General features: G+C 42.0%; 1 protein-coding gene across 1 annotated transcript; it reads right to left on the reverse strand.

Annotated features, from left to right (window-relative positions):
- Positions 1-1,426: 1,426 nt before the first annotated feature.
- cyldl (cylindromatosis (turban tumor syndrome), like) lies at positions 1,427-13,531 on the reverse strand. The gene is made up of 15 exons (XM_054790852.1): positions 13,378-13,531; positions 12,401-12,867; positions 10,022-10,300; positions 9,845-9,905; positions 9,570-9,739; positions 8,266-8,425; positions 8,029-8,176; positions 6,758-6,868; positions 6,593-6,684; positions 6,450-6,513; positions 4,244-4,376; positions 3,809-3,917; positions 3,618-3,736; positions 1,786-1,999; positions 1,427-1,719 (listed from the first exon to the last, which is right to left on the reverse strand). Exons 2-15 carry the CDS (start codon positions 12,842-12,844, stop codon positions 1,535-1,537), a joined length of 2,289 nt encoding a protein of 762 aa, XP_054646827.1. The 5' UTR covers positions 12,845-12,867; positions 13,378-13,531; the 3' UTR covers positions 1,427-1,534.
- Between the last annotated feature and the right edge of the window lie 3,288 nt (positions 13,532-16,819).

Below are 16,819 nucleotides of genomic sequence, written 5' to 3' on the forward strand. Positions count from 1 at the left end.
TTGAATGTCATAAAAACGGCCACTAGGTGGCAGAAGTGCATCAGGAGAGGAAGGAGAAACACACGGAAGGGGAAGCCCTTGGATAAAGGCAGCTGTTACATTGCCTACCACACACAAAAAAATGACACACTGTAGGGACATTTTAACACATGCACGTGCACGTGCACACACAGTTCAGTTCCAAATGTGAAAATTGTAAATAGCTCATGGCGTTATATTTGTAAATAAATAATATTTAATAAATAATAAACCTTTTTTGTGTTGCTTATGTTGTGGTAGAGTTGTGGGATGTTACAAAAGCAACAAATATTTGTGTCAAAGTGAAAGTTATCCTTGAAATGATCCGATTCTGTTCATTACTTTTATAATGGATTTATGCAGCAACTGAGTCCGTTGTGAAGAGGGAGCTGAGCCGAAAGGCAAAGCTCTCAATTTACCACTCGATATACGTTCCGACCCTCACCTATGGTGAAATGTCATGAGCTATGGGTAGTGACCGAAAGGACAAGACTGCAGGTAAAAGTGGACGAAAAGAGTTTTCTCCGTAGGGTGGCTGGGTTCTCCCTTAGAGATAAGGTGAAAAGCACTGTCATCCAGGAGAAACTCTGAGTAGAACCGCTGCTCCTCCACATTGAGAGGAGCCAGATTAGGTGGCTCGGGCATCTGGTCAGGATGCCTCGCTGGGGACCGTCCGACCGGTAGGAGGCCTCGTGGAAGACCCAGGACACGCTGGAGAGACTATGTCTGTCAGCTGGCCTGGGAACGCCTCTGGATCCACCGAGAGGAGCTGGATGAAGTGGCCGGGGAGAGGGAAGTCTGGGCGTCCCTGCTTAGGCTGCTGGTCCCACGGACGGACGGATGGATGTTCACGTGTTTTAGTTTAGATTATAATCATGATCACCAAATTACAATATCACAAAATCATTCAATGATCTTGAAAATGTTCACGTAAAAAGCACCAGCATTGTCAATATGGTATCAGATTGGTACCAACATTTGCAGTATCACCCACACAAGTGCGTCAGTACTTGTAAGTGGTGGTCAGTACACTTCAAATGTGCACTTAGTTACTGAGTGTGTGGATTTTGACAGTGTAGTCCCAAACCCATCACCGTTCTCCGTTACCGGAATCCCTTCTTCTACTGTTTCCTAACAGAACCCAAAATGAAACGAACGGTAAACTTAAAACGCCCTGCGATTGGCTGGCGACCAGTCCAGGGTGTACCCCGCCTGTCGCCCGAAGTCAGCTGGGATAGGCTCCAGTATGCCCCCGTGACCCTAATGAGGAGAAGCGGTATAGAAAATGGATGGATGGATGGTAAACTTAAAACTGAGGTACGCACCAAACCGTGATGATGGTGTACTCTTACACCCGTACTTGAAAGAAAAGTAAGAAAAGTAAAAACATTTTTTTTTCCAAATAAAACAGCATTTATTATCTGAGATAATATTTGTCAGTGTCACAAAACATGGTTTGACTGAATGAATGAAGCAAAACACAAACGATCATTACACATACGCAGGCGGTTTCTCCTCAGTGATAGAGACCCATGCTGGTACTCTGGTACAGGTACATGTAAGCATCACAAAAGAGACGCTTAGCCACACCCCTCATGTCCCGAGGCACCTGATTGGCCAGCTCTGCTGGGGACATATCCAGGTACATGCCAACCTCAGGGCATGCTCGCACCTCTGGGATGTTGAAGCCATCTGTCCCTCCTAACATGGCACACGACTGACTGAGAAAGAGTCATGAATGTGGATCTCTGTGTGGAAAGCACTCACCGCTTCTGTCGGCCATGCTGTCAAAGAAGAGCCAGTCTTTACTGTTTGGTCCGTATTTGAGGAAGGAGACGTAGTGGCTTGTCTCTATGCACAGCACAGCGAACAGCTCCATTATGTCTCTGGTCAGACTGGACGGTGCAACCTGCTGCACGTAACCCTTGGGAATGCCCAGAGCTGCTGGTTGATGGCTGCGGCGCTGAGGATGAGAATGGACCTAAAAATACATGACATTATTATTACATTTAACATGATCTTATTTTAATATCAATACTGTTGGTTCAAACGTTGTTTTGACAGATCGCACTTGCACTGAATGTTGAATTAAACAATGGTTGGCCATGGGTGAAATAACTGAGTAGTAAATAAAAGGGCAAGTAATGACAGTACATTGAAAATCATTTACATCTCCTACACCAGTCTTCAGCCAAAATAATTCCATCATCTTGGGAAACTAGAGGTTCTGTGCTTTCTGGTGATGTACATGTCACTGCGGTAATCCAAAGGACTGCATCACAGCAGCTCCCACAAAACCAGGCTTTCAACAAAGCAGAATGGGGGTTTGTTTGTGAAGGCGCATGAGCCTGCGTGACGGAGAGGGACAAGCAAGCTTTATACGACAAAATTCTGCAAAAAAAGAAATTTTTTGTCAGACATTTGGGTGTTTCTTATCCCTGGTTTTCATGTTTCACTGTGTTTGCCGCATCTTTACCATTTATTTTCAGAGGGGAGGAAATATTACGAATCCCAGTCAGTAGACTGCTTTTTAAATTTTTAAAAATGGCACATTTTGGAATGGCCTTTTATTGTGGCCAGGCTAAGGGACACGAGTGCAATAATCATGCTGTGTAATCAGCGTCTTGATATGCCACAACTGTGAGGTGGATGGATTATCTCAGCAAAGGATTGCTCACTAACATACCGTATTTTCCGGACTATAAATCGCACTTTTTTTTCCATGGTTTGACTGGTCCTGCGACTTGTACTCCAGAGCGACATATATGTTTTTTTTCACACTGACGGCCACGAGAGGGCGCTCTAGGCTTGTGTGCCAGTATTTGCTACTCCTATCACTCCTGTGCCTCTGAAAATGTACAAAGTAAACATCAACTTATAAAGACAACAGAGAAAGACGGAACACAAATACCCCCAAAAGAAAATCACATTCTGTAGATGACAAGCTGCAAATAAACTAGCTAGGTTATGTTGTTTAGGCTATAGTTACTTGAGTAACTGTTAATACGTTACTTTAACATACCATCTATTCACGTTACGTGAACAGACGCCTATTTATTAGCCTGTTGTTCTCCATTTTATTGTCATTACAATACCTTGCCTTTCAAAATGAAATGTCTGTTCTTGGTCTCTGATTTTCTAAAATACATTTTCCCCCAAAAGTGCGATTTATATATGTTATTTCTTCTTCATTATGCATTTTTGGCTGGTGTGATTTATACTCCGGAGCGCCTTATTGTTCGGCAAATACGGTAGATTTAGACAGATTTGTGAACAATATTTGACAGAGGTAGGCCTTTGTGTACATAGAAAACATTCAAAATCTTTGTGTTCAGCTCATGAAAAATGGGAGTGTTGTGTTATTTATTTTTTTATGTATTTATAATTAATATAAATTATTTAGATTTTATTAATAATGTATTTATTTATTTCAATAATTTTAAATTGGTCACACACACACACACACACACACACACACACACACACACACACACACACACACACACACACACACACACACACACACACACACACACACACACAGTTAAACTGCTGATGAAACAAAATAAACAAACTGATGTCCAGCTAGCAATGCAAACCTGAGCAGAACATGTGCTGCAGAAGATTTTGCATCCTGTCTGGCTGAAAACAGGCTCTTCGAAACAGCGAAGGCATTCTTCTTGGGCCAGGTTTCCGCAAAGTATGCACTGCTGCGGACCTGAAACACGCGAGCACACAGACTGCAGCGGTCAGCGTGTCACTACTGTGTTTGTGAGCGGCGAGGGTTTACCTTCAGACAGGAGGTTCGTGATGTCTAACTCCAAGGAGGGAATAATTTTGTCAAACATCTTGAATTTTTTCCCAAAGCGAGGCATCTGAAGAATGAGGCAGGGTGGCACCTGAAATAGTAAGTGTTTGTTTTAGAAACGTACAATTCAGACGATTACTTTTTAAACCTGCAGTTTACAGTATGGACTGGTAAAAAAATCATCACCCTCTATTACACATGCCAGGAATGAGACTACCATCCTGGAGTAACAAATACATTGTCATTTGAATAATTAGTCCATTAACCGCCTGCCAACTTCACTTTTGTCAACTCCATGACCAATTTTACTGTCATAAAGAGAGTTAAAGTACTTGAATAAAAACTACAGTATTGCATTATTGATGCAAAAGCCCTAATAGATTTCACACAGTGCAAACTACAAGGAGTCCAGCTTACCTCTGCCAGTTTGAGTCCAGCACTGTGAAAGGAATGCTCCAGTAACTGCTGCACCGTGGGCAGCACCAGGCTGTGGTTCTGCTCCAGGAAGATCTGATAGCAGTAACTCTCTTGCACTTTGCCACCAGCTGACCTAAATGCCACACTCAATATGGTGAGTCAATAGAACTCTGGAGAAGAGGCATGGTTTTGGGCTCTTTTGAAAGCTAACAAGCTCAATCTTTACCGCCAAACGGTCAAAGTGCGTCTAAGTTATTGACACTGAAAAAGAGAAGTTTGAATACACTTTTTTTCCAGAAACACGTGCCTTCAAAATAACTACTTTAGACGTATGGACTGGAAAACACAATGGGATCATAGTTTGAGTTCTTACCTAATCCCATTACAAATTTGATAAGGATACTACAAAAATTGAGTATTTTACACCGTTTTTTCTTAAGTAATGATCAGGCGTTCCAAAGGTGTTCCATTTGGAGACCATTGGTCACGAAAACAAAGCGCCATGGCTTACAGACACTGCATATTGTCTTTCAATACCGTTTTTAAAGATTGTTTGGAAAATAAAGAGTGAACAAAAAAACACAGTCCACGTTTTCCTTTCCTCAGTGACAAAAGTCCACCCATCAACCAGAATATCAGTGTTTTCACAATTTCCCTGGCCATTCAAAGGAAACTTTTTTTTTCAGCTGTCAGACAAGAACACATTTGGACTCCGGATAGTCTCTGACTCTGTTTTGGACTCTGGCTACTCTTGGATTTTTGTCTTGGACTAATGGTACTCTTGGACTTTGGATACTCTCGGACTCCGCAGTTTTTCACTAACAATGAAGGTAATGGTGATTCACTTATTTCGCCGATGAAGCCCTCTAAAAACCCCTCCAAAACCCGCAAACAATGCTCCATTTACATGCCGTGACCTGCATATTAACCAAGCTATAGCAACATTGTTATTGGAGGAGCTAGAACCAAAAACCTTTTAACACTAACATCATCACACAGCAACTTAACACTCAAAATGTAGCTACTAAAAATACAAGACAGCTATTTTAACACCTACCCATAATGCATTACTCTCAGCTGATCAGTTCATTGGCCAATAGTTGCCATGGGTCTGCCGGGCCACTGTCTGGGAGCTCATGAGCTCCCTCCACTCAAATTGATACTTGTATATTTCCTAGGTACCTTTTGAGTGTTAAGTTGCTGTGTGATGAGTTTAGTGTTCTTAGCAAGATGACACCATGAGTCAGACTGTTGTATTGAGTAATGATCTCCTGCGATTTCCAGTTGGTTGACAAACTTGTCTTGAGTTCACTTATAGCTTGTGATTGGCTCCTGCGAAAGAAAGAGCTACCGTTTCCTCACTCACGAGCTGCAAAGTATTTAAATGATTGGTAGTAGTTCTGAAGTAAAGGAGATGTCACAACATCAGAACATGGCTATAAATTGGCCGCACGACTGTATAAGCCGCAGGATTAAACGTTTACGAAAAAAGTAGCGGCTTATACACCAAAAATGATTGTAATTGGCCCGAGCTACATATGTTAGAAGGTACTTTTTTATGTGGAGAAGTGAATTGGCACCGCATACAGGAGTAACAGTTGTTTACTGGGTTGAGTGTGGTGTCAGCCAAACGTTCAAAGTTCTGAATTGTTGAAGTTGAACTTAAAGTTGAACATGCGCATCTGAAAAAAAAAGTGTTTATCTGCAAACGACTGTGCGCACAGAAACAGTAGCCTGTTTTGTTTTTGCAATAAAGAGACCGCTTCCTCGTCATCCTTACAACGTCCGGTCCAACGGAGAGCGTTCGTAAACCACGAAACATCATAACACAGAATGCCGTAAACTGTGGACCGCCTGTATGTGCATTTACTGGACCTTTGCCAACGTAACAGGACCAGTTTTGCCTTGACTTTTATCTGCTGTTGAGATACTGTGAGGTTTCCAAGGTGAGTTTCATTCATGTTTATGTTTATGCGACTGGTCTCACATTTGTGTTTACAGAGCCTGCAGTTATGAATGCATCCTGGAATGGTGTATATCATTTCAGTCACAACAAACTAAGCTTTCCAATGACGTGTAAGACGCCAAGGCACGTAAATACATGGCAGTGTAAAACCATCATTAAAATAGGGCTCCAAAGTGGCAACCCAATGATGGGACCAGTAAAACAATCAACTCATGCAATAAAATGGCAGTCGTAACGTACAATTTCAAAAGAGGCTCCAGTGCGAGAATGTGGTGCATGATGACAGTGAGAAACTCCTCTGGGTCTGAAAGACAACAGCAGATACACACAAAAGATAAATCATTTCTGCTTAACCGTGAAATGAAACTGCAGGGTAAACTAACCCTTCTCGTCTGTGGTGAAGGAGTGACTGTAGCCATGCTTCTGTAGCTGCTGCCTGAGCTTCATGACATGCCGACCTTCCACAAAGCCCTCACTGCAAAGCACCCACACTCTATAAACCAACATCCTTTCAGCAGAGAACAAGCAAACAAACATATTCGGGACACCTGCGGAGGGGGCTGACAATGTCGTGGAGCAGCGTTGTCTGAATGGCGGCATCTTCCGGTTGCGTTGACTTAAACAACATGGAATCCAACACGGACGAGCAGGAGAACAAACTGGGAAGTTAGGAAGAAACGGAAAAAGGTTACACGCATTTGCAGCCTCCTCTGTTTACGTTGGTATGACGGCAGAACAAGGTTGGGTCTAGCTTTCCCAACAAAAATGTGCATCCTTGGAAGTACAGTCATCAGTAATCCGTTCCAAAGGGGAGGGGAGGGGACTGTAGTCTGTTACAAACTTAACTTTAAAAAGTGCCCGGTTAAAGCTGTATACCGTAAATTCTGGGGTATAAGCCACTACGCTGCGGCTTATACAGCGGTGCAGCTTATCTATGGCTAAATTCTAATCTCGTGACATCTCCACTACGTAAGAACTACTCCTAATTGTTTAAATTAGTCAGTCGGGAAAAGGTAGCTCTTTCTTTGGCAGGAGCCAATCATGACCTATCAGAGCACTCACAACAAGCTTGTCATTTTATATAACAGCATAACAACATAACAGTCTGACTCACGGTGTCATCTTAGAGATAACACTTGACTAACAACACAAAATTCATCATACTGCAACTTAATACTCAAAAGGTGCATATACAAATATACCAACATGCCCCAATATGTGTTTAAAATGAACCATAAGGCATTCATTGGGGCGCTGCAATGACATCATCCTCCCTCTGGGCTTTCGGATCTGGGTCCTCTGGCTCTCCCTGGTGGACAGAGGCAGCATTGCAGCGCCATCCACCATTTTCTATACTTTCTATGCTCCTCCAATTAAATGGCTTGCTGAAACGAAATGCATCATGGGAAAACTTTTTTCATTTTAAGCTGGTATTGGTATGTGTTTCTATATTTGTAAAGTATAATGTTTGAGTGTTGAGTTGCTGCGTGATGAGTTTAAAGTTTGTACGATGACGCCGTGAGTCACTCTGTTATATGTATTGAGTAATGACCTCCTCCAATTTCCAATGGGTTAACAAGCTTGTCGTGGTTTTTTTTAAAGCTCGTGATTGGCTCCTGTCAAATAAAGACCTGACTGATCCTCCTGGACTAAATGAGAGACGACTGTACAATTGTTGGCCTTTGCTTTGGTTTGTGATGTGCTCTTTACATAAAAACATCTGGGGTCAATTCCGTGTTTGTCCTAGGTTTACAGCTTGGGGCAACAGTAGGGGAAAGACAGGGACTGATCCAATTACCAGTCTGTTGGTCATTCTAACCTGAAGAGGGCAGAATCCATGTAGCAGGAGTTATGGTGTCCTTGGATGCCCTTCATTCGCCCAATCAGAATTTGGTGGACTTTATCTGTGCTGATGGGAGGTATGGGCTCCATTTTTCCAACACTCTGCCGTCCTTCTCTGTCTGAAACTACACGTGCACAAACGCACATAGAGAGAGTTGGCTGGAGCCTATCCCACCTGGCTGGACTCAGACATCGTATCACATGCCATACAAACCTGTGACAGCATGATTGGGTGACATATTTTTGTCATGGTCGCTCAGGAACCGTGCGTCAGGACGGCAAGAACTCAACTTCACAAACAGAGCTCTCCCAGGAGGACACCGGAAGAAAGACACAGTTTTGAAGGTACCATCACTGAGTCCTACGTCCTCCTCCTGTCGAACATAGAACAAATATATCATTACCTCAAATCAGAATAAACGCTTCTATTATTATTCCCATGGATATTTTAATTATGCCAATGAGACATGAATGCTAATAATGCTAGCAGCTAGCGTGGATACATTGCGAGACGAAAAGTAATGATACAATACAGTTGCTAAAATGCTGAATCTCAAAGTGGTATGCAAAATGCTAAAATGTTAAAGCTAGCACCTAGCAAGACAGCTACTATGCAAGTTCTCACTGATGCTTATGTACATTTTGGGAGAATCCCAACGGAATGTAAATGCTAACAATTTTAGTAGCTAGCATGCAAGCAACTTGCGAGGATTTATTGGGAGAACACAGGAACACTAAAGTGCTAAATCTCAATGTGATATGCAAAATGCTAAAGCTAGCACTGTGTCAAGCTCTTACAGCTACCTATTTTAATTTTCAGATAATTATAGGCTAATAGTATGACTAATACTAGAACTAATAAAATAGGCTAATAGCTAGCATGCTAACATTGTGTGACCAAACTTCCCATTTTTTCAAAGTAATGTCCAGATTTTCACTGTTTTTCCACCTGTTTTTGAACATCCTTTCTTTGGAATTTGTGTCTTCGGTTGTAGATAACATTTTGTAATAGAATAATTGTCTATCCATACAGAGCAGACATACAGTAAAAACATAATTTCATCATAATTTGAATACCTCATTGCTGGACCGAGTGTCCAGGGTTTTCGCTAATCAAAATATGGTCACATACCAGGAGCTAAAATGTCCAAGATGCCACCTAGCAAGATAGGTATTCCCAGGTTCTCACTGTCGCTTAATTTTGGGGAATCCCAACGGAATGTAAACGCTAACAATATTAATATGCTAACAGCTAACAATTTTAATATGCTAACAGCTAACAATTTTAATACGCTAACAGCTAGCATGTGAGCAACTTGGGAACACCTCTTGCGTCAACACAGTTGCTGAAGTGCTAACTCTCTATGCTATATGCAAAACGCTAAAATTCTAACTGCTACCTGTAATTTCCTTTTGGGAGACTTCCAATGAAATGGAAACGATAATGACGCTAATTTAAAAAATTTAAATAAAAAAAAAAAAAAAATCGGTACATGTCAAGGTAACACGGTACATTACCAGCTCGAGTCCTGCCATTAACTCCTGCCGACCAGGAAGGGTGCCGATCCAACGGATGATTCCGTATGCGCTGCCGCTACCCAGAGACACCTCCACCAGTGAATTGACACTGAGACCCAAGTCACATTTTTGTTCCACTGCAGGGGGGTCAGTGTCTGTCAGCACTGACTCTGCAGAAAAATGAATATTGTTGGCAAAATGTTCTTAGAACATTCAGGAAACAATGACATTATTGGGAGATTGATTATGTAAGTTCCAACCAGCCGGCCTTTCACCTTTAACAACAAACTGAAGCGGGACCTCAACTTCACCCGTCTTCCCAGTAGCATCACTGTCCTTAAAACACAAAGAAAACGATAAAAGCGGTGCAAAACGTTGTTGGAATGTGGGGAAAAAGCATGGTAAGAACGTGCCGCTAAGCACTACTCCCACATTTTAGATGACAAACTCACTGTAGAGATCAACACAAAGCCTTTGCCATCCTTCTCGTGGACATTCACCACCATTCCATGGAGACAGTAGTCCTCAATGAAGTATGTGACTCTGTCGCCTGGGACTGGCTGCTCTGTTCCTGGGGGTGAACAAGGATCCTTGACAGATGGTGTAAAGGGTTTGGAAAGCGATGGCTGGACTCTGGAAAAAGGGGCAAATAGGCCACAGTTTTTGTCACAAGTGAAGAGGGTCTCATGTTGGAAGGAGCCATCTGTGTCCCCCTTGCCCTTGTCATCTCCCTAGAACACACAAAGTAAGCCTATCTTGAATTTGGGGAGTTGGCAAACCGTCAAAGTATGGCTAACACACTTTGATGCAATGGACTGAGATCCTGCAGGGCTCGCAATGTCTGCCTCCAGCAGAGGGCGCTGCCTCACAAGTCAAAACACTCAACAATTTCCAGCCGGAACGTGAAATTGTGTAACTGTACCTTTTGTTAGTACAATATTGTAAACCGTATGCCTGTGATTGTTTCTTAATGTGTAAAAGTGAATTTAAAATGTTCCTTAATAACTGTGAGAGCTACAGAGCTACATTGCAGGGTTCTGAGCAGGGGTGCTCACAAGTCCCAAAGACCTACAGTACCTCCTACTATGAATATAGAAAGTATATATTTACTATATTTATTTCTTAAATGAGTACGTATTTATGTATACACTTTTTCAGCATGCAAGTTACAAGTAAAAACGATCTGCCTCTTTCTATAAAAACATATATAAAATCTAACCGGTAAACTTTGAAATACTATTGTAAATGTTAACGATTAGTATTTCACATTTTAAAAGTGTACAAGTAGTCAAAGAAGTTGATATCATAATTATATTCAATATAGCAATAAAGGTAAGTCCACATAATTCCTCAGTAGTTGTCTACGTAACCCGAGTGCCGGCGATATGTCCGTCAAGATAGCTACGTAACGTTCATTAGGAGAGACAGTTCTCGGATTACAGCCAGTTAGCATTTGCGATCAAACATTACCGATTAACAAAGATTGAAAATGATTACGCAAAAGACAATGCAGCCGAGGTCAAGGCAACATATTCAAAAGGTCTCAGCAATGGGCACATGTTCCATTTCATCGTGAAATAATAGTTTACGAAGCAGACGTGGAGAAACCACTGATTTCTGTAGTGGAGTTCATGACGCCAAGCAAAGCCATCAAACAGTACAATTGTTTTTTTGACATAACTCCCTGCTACAAGTGAACAGATAACGTTTGTTATACAGTAGATGTAAGCATCTTACCGCTCAGTTAGTTTATCCGTAATCAGAATAATAAAGATGAAAGTTGCATCTCCGTGTGTAGCTTGAAACGCCGCGAGGCAGCAAGAGCGAATAGGGAGGGGAGCTTAATGTCAGCTGACTGATGTCGTATGACATGTACAAAGTGACGTTTACGCGATCGACCCAAACTGCCTTGGCGATCTACCAGGAGCTCGTAATGGGCTCCACTGGTTTAAAGTATCGAGAATACCGTCATTTCTGGTGTATTGAACCCTGCGGCTTGTAGAGTGATGCGGCTAATTTATGGCTAAAAAAATACATTTTCCACGATGCTTGGAGTGCAGCTTCACGAAGTAGTGATGCAGATGAGCAAAATGGAAGCTAATATCACCATTTGAAGTGTTATGCAACGATCTCTGACACATCTAACTTGAGTAAGTTTGATCAAGTGTGGAATTACTACAGCTTCTGTTTGGACTACTTGGACCGCCAACTGTCCGCTATCATCAACGGGTTTTGAAAGGCTGGACTGAATGAAGAGGATAGCTCAAGCTAAACGGCGAAACGACAAAGAGCGACAACCAAAGAGAGAGGGACTCTGACAAAGTGTGTGATGAAGGAATTGTGAGACTGTTCAATTTTGATGCTTGTCAAAACGACGTGAGTGGTTTTAGTTGCCAGGACAAGGACGATATATTTAGATTTTTTACACTCACTGTTCGGCACTGTTTAACTAGCCATGTTACAATGCACTGTTTGGGTTTTTTTCCCCTCATCGCGGAGCATTTGGTACAACCAGCACGCAAAATGTCTCTGAAGGTCAATGTTTGTTTACAAGCGAGCTCAGGGGAAGTTACAACAGGCTGTTAACGTCACAGGCAGGGGGAAAAGGAGCGCTTGATTTGCTCACCCGCACAGTACTTACCTGTTATCAAAGCTATTTTTAATGTTATCAGATTTATCGGTATGACGTCATAATTCCCTCAACGCATACAATGGTGGCAATCCCGCATTTTCAAAAGTTAATAAGTAAGGATTTTGTGGTGTGCATGCCTTCACATGCCCTGAGAGGGAAACTGTTGACATGTGTACAATGAACATCTGATAAGCCACACCTGCAGTTCAACTCCAAGGAATATTCCCTGTAAAGGCTCCGCTGTACGCGCTGGTCGCGTCAGGTTCCCAATATAGCGCACGATGCCGTTCAACTTCTCGTTTCCCAGTTCCACAACCACCTCGGCACCCTCAGACAGCGTCAGTGCACTGAAGAGAGCGTTCTTCTCTTTGAACCACTTCAGCCGCTCAGCGTCGTCAGTGAGGGCCAGAAGCAGGCCGGCTTCGTCTGGACTCAGTTCTTCCAAACATCTCCTGTCTATCTCATAGCATAATGTTGTAAGGGAACCCAGTAAGAAGACTTGCAGCTTTGCAGGAAAGTCAAATGCTGGATGCTTTAATCCATCTTGGTAGTCAGGAATGTAACATATGCTGCCGGTGTTACAGTGTCCGGTGGATTTAGGCGCTTCAGTGACAATAAAGTACTGGTTGCCTGTTGACGTCATGGTGGTGAGGCCAGGCTGCGAAGCTAGATCATGAACAGAGAGCATAAAAACACATTAGTAAATTGACAGCAATCCCCCCTTTCGCCCATTTTCGTTGTGTGTGTTTTTTTATACGTTTATAGCCCAATAAAAAACGAGCTGCTTCTATAGGCTGCACTTTAGCCACCCAAGCCTAAACTTTAACGTACAACCTGTCACGACAAGATATTTCTTTATATTTTATAGCATTCAGAAATGACTGTTTTGCTTTGAGATGACAACGCGTGTCCAAACAACGTTTGACATGTACTGCAAGTGTGAGTCAAACCGCACTTAAGAACGTTTTTCAAATCTTTACAACGCGGCAAAGACGTCGGTGAAAAGTTTGGGCTATCAAATAACTCATCTAATCTAATCTAATCTACTCGAATCTGCTGATTCATTGCTCATTTACTTAGCACTCATTTACCTAACATTGATGTACAGTAGTTAGCACTGATTTCCTTAGCGTCGTGTATCAACGAATAGAAATATGCAAACGGTGTTAGCAATACCTTTTTATTTGGATTTCTTTTGGTTGTCCTTCATGAGACTGACTTGCCATTTACTTTACCATTCAGAAGGACGTGAACGGTCCTCATAGTTCTGATAAAAACGGCCAATAATTTATTACGAGTTAAGTTGACTGACTTCTGACACTTGCGTTGACAGCTACATGGACTTTGGATAATTAAACTCCTCGTTGTTGTTTAACAGGTGAATTGGCGACACGGCAACACAACGTTTAAATGCGAAACATGAGCTGATATTTGTTAGTGGCATTGGTTTTAATTTTTGAATGTTATCTTTACTCATTATTTGCTCAAAACTTGACACTACTTTTCCCATATTGAGAAGTGGTCCCACAACTCGCAAATTTAGAACGCCTGCAAAACAAAGTTGAGGGTATACAGATATAGGCAATTCGTAGCCTTCCGCAACACTTCCTGGATGCGTCACGTGTTCAGAGCCTCCAGAGTCTTTTGGTACTGACGTCATGTTGGCAAAGTACAGAAAAAGAAAGGGAAAGTCCAAATGAAGTAATGGAGTTAAAGTTGTACCCTTTAATTTATTTTGGATTTGTGTGTTGCTAGAAAGAGAAGAAAAAACATCCGTTTATCTCCAACTTAGAACCCTTACATTTTTAACCATCTTAATATCCATCCATCCACTTTCTATGCCGCTTCTCCTCACTAGGGTCGCGGAGGTATGCTGGAGCCTATTCCAGCTGACTTCGGGCGACAGGCGGGGTACACCCTGGACTGGTCGCCAGCCAATCGCAGGGAACATATAGACAAACAATCATTCACACTAACATTCATACCTATAACTATACCTATACCTATGAACAATTTAGAGTCGCCAATTAACCTAACATGCATGTTTTTGGAATGTGGGAGGAAACCGGAGTACCCGGAGAAAGCCCACGCCATTAATTTTCAATGATAGTGATGTAATATGCGTTTGTCCAGGAGTGGCGCTGTCGCTCAGTGCCGTTGTGGGCGTGCCGCGCTGAACTTCAGGTAAACAGCATAACAAGCTGCCAAACACGGTAAGCTACAGGAAAATATTTTGTCATTTTGTCTTTGCTATGTGTTCTGTTTAGTTTTAGCGTGCTTCCACATTATCCGTGGTGGTGGTTTGGGTGCTTTTCTAATGTTTAAAGTCGTTTAACTTTTTATTTATTTTTTATTTTTTTACCGCTCTTGTTCATTCTAAAGTATCGACAGGTGGGTCTGCTCCACCAGCATCAGCTGCAGAGATGCCACGGTCTTCAGGTTCAAAGATAAATTCTTACATAATGCCCTGCCTCAAAAGGCATTTTGGGACTGCATGTGTGTGTTCTCGTCACGTTCTGTTTTTGTCCTTTCCTTTCATGTTCACAGTCCAAGTTACTATGAATTGATACAATCTACGAGAGGGCAAGTATCATTTTAATACATACTTTTTAATTAATGAAATGCGAGTGATGTTTGCCTATTAACACCAGAGGCACGTGTTTGCAGTGAGTCATTTTGCTTCCCCTGCTCTAGTTACTTTTATATTTGATAGGGAGTGACCATCACACACAACAAATTCTGATTCCTATAAAAAAAAAGCCGACCATTCAACTAAGCAGTAGAAGTAACAAATGGCAGTTTATTGTGAGTCTACTAACGGTACCAAAACTACAATATTTTAATCTATCAGTCGGTAATCAATTTTCCTCTGCTTTTAGACACACAAAGGGTACCTTTTCTGCGGGACTTGATGTTTCTGCTACCAGACAAGACTAAGACCACAGAGGAGACCCACCCCCTGCTCCATGTAAGTTATTTATCTTTCTGTGTGACTGCACCTGATATTAATCAACACAGTGTACATGTAATTTTAGAGACTGTATGCTCTCCCGGGAGTCCTGCAGCCTCCACTCAGTAGTATGCCGCTCTTGTCCACAAGTCCAGCAGTAAATTGCTTAACACATCCTCTTCACTCAATACCAGCCCAGAGAAGCTGCGGCAAACACAGCAGCTTTGGCAGTCGCTAAGCACTACCACTACTGGGCCTGTAGTGACACTGCCTGCAGCCATGGTTATTCCTCCATCACCTCCACCACCACCGCCTGCTCATACCATGATGGAGCAGCAGCAGCCACCTCCCTTGTCCAAAAAAACCCATACAAAGAAATGTCTAAACATGAAGGTGATGGGACATCCATTCATGAGTTCTACCAACGGGGCCCTGTCGGATACTTTTATTGCTCCACAAAGGTTTTCCAGACATATGGAGCAGAAGGTCTGACAGACCCCAAGATACACTTTAAAGACTTCATACAAACAGACTTCTTCCAGAGAGAGCCAGATGATGCAAAAAGGAGGGTGGAGGAAAAACTGAAAAAAACAGAAAGTGCCGGTTCTGCAAGATGCAGCTGAAGCAGGGCTCGAATAGCCCCCACATCTACACATGCTTTCCAGGACAGCCAGGGAAGTACATCTACTACCCTGTCAAGGTGTTCTCCATCAACAGAGAGCAGGGGATGGAAAAAGAGATGAGCTGGAGGGAGTTCCAGGACTCTCCTTTCCATGAAAAAAAGAAACAACGGCGGGAAAGTCAATGAACAATATATTATTCATAGCTGTTTATAATATATGAATCATATTTTACATTTGTGAGTGTTTTTGAGTGTGGTGATAAATAAATATTCTTTGTTACATTGCACTGATTTCGTATTTTAATTCAAGCACTGATATTAATAGAATCCTGAATAATTTGTTTGTAGTGATATAGAGAACAATTGGAAAAATATATTTAAAATACACCCTGTTGTAGAAGAATAATCAGCAGCTTTCCTTGTGGGGTGGAGAAGAAGGTGAGTTGACTGATGTTTTTGCCGGATTCGAACACAGCAAATCATTTATCTGAAATCTCTGCATTGTGATTGGCTGGCAGTAAATGCCAACTAAATGCGACTGGCCCCGCTCGGAGAACATGCAAACTCCACACGAAAACGACCAAGGGAGATTGGACCCTACGTCTTCCCGATCTCCAGACTGTGACTGTGTGGCCAACATGCTAACCACTAGACCACCGTGCGGCCCCAAACTCGATAAGAACTACTTGATCTGGTACTTTATAGCTACTCAGCCAATTTGTACAACACTGCGAAAAGTTATATTTCAAATGAGCTTTATTTTGAGGCTGTGTCTCAAATGGAATACTTCAATAAGTAAACTTTGTACACGGTCTTATTTTTTGCTTTAATATAAATATCAATTCCTTCTGTAAATGCAAACACTATATATTATACAAACCAAAAATGCAGCACATGATGCTGTTTGCTAACACTGATATTAATGGTTGTACTTTTTAAAGTACTTTTTAACTTGAGATTTTTGTCCTTTGTTATTTTTGGGGAGAAAGTGAAATGTGTGAGGCCAACACTTAGGAAATGAATGAACGAGACAGTTTCTGCATTAG

This window comes from Dunckerocampus dactyliophorus, chromosome 10 (genome assembly GCF_027744805.1).
Source record: "Dunckerocampus dactyliophorus isolate RoL2022-P2 chromosome 10, RoL_Ddac_1.1, whole genome shotgun sequence".
Taxonomy (NCBI): Eukaryota; Metazoa; Chordata; class Actinopteri; order Syngnathiformes; family Syngnathidae; genus Dunckerocampus; species Dunckerocampus dactyliophorus.

Coding starts and splice junctions, on each gene's coding strand:
- cyldl (XM_054790852.1), bottom strand. CDS start 12,844: ATGACGTCAACAGGCAACCAGTACTTTATTGTCACTGAAGCGCCTAAA. Junction 6,869..8,028: donor ATGGATTCTGCCCTCTTCAG/GTTAGAATGACC, acceptor CTAACTTCCCAG/TTTGTTCTCCTGCTCGTCCG. Junction 6,685..6,757: donor ATTGTCAGCCCCCTCCGCAG/GTGTCCCGAATA, acceptor GGTGCTTTGCAG/TGAGGGCTTTGTGGAAGGTC.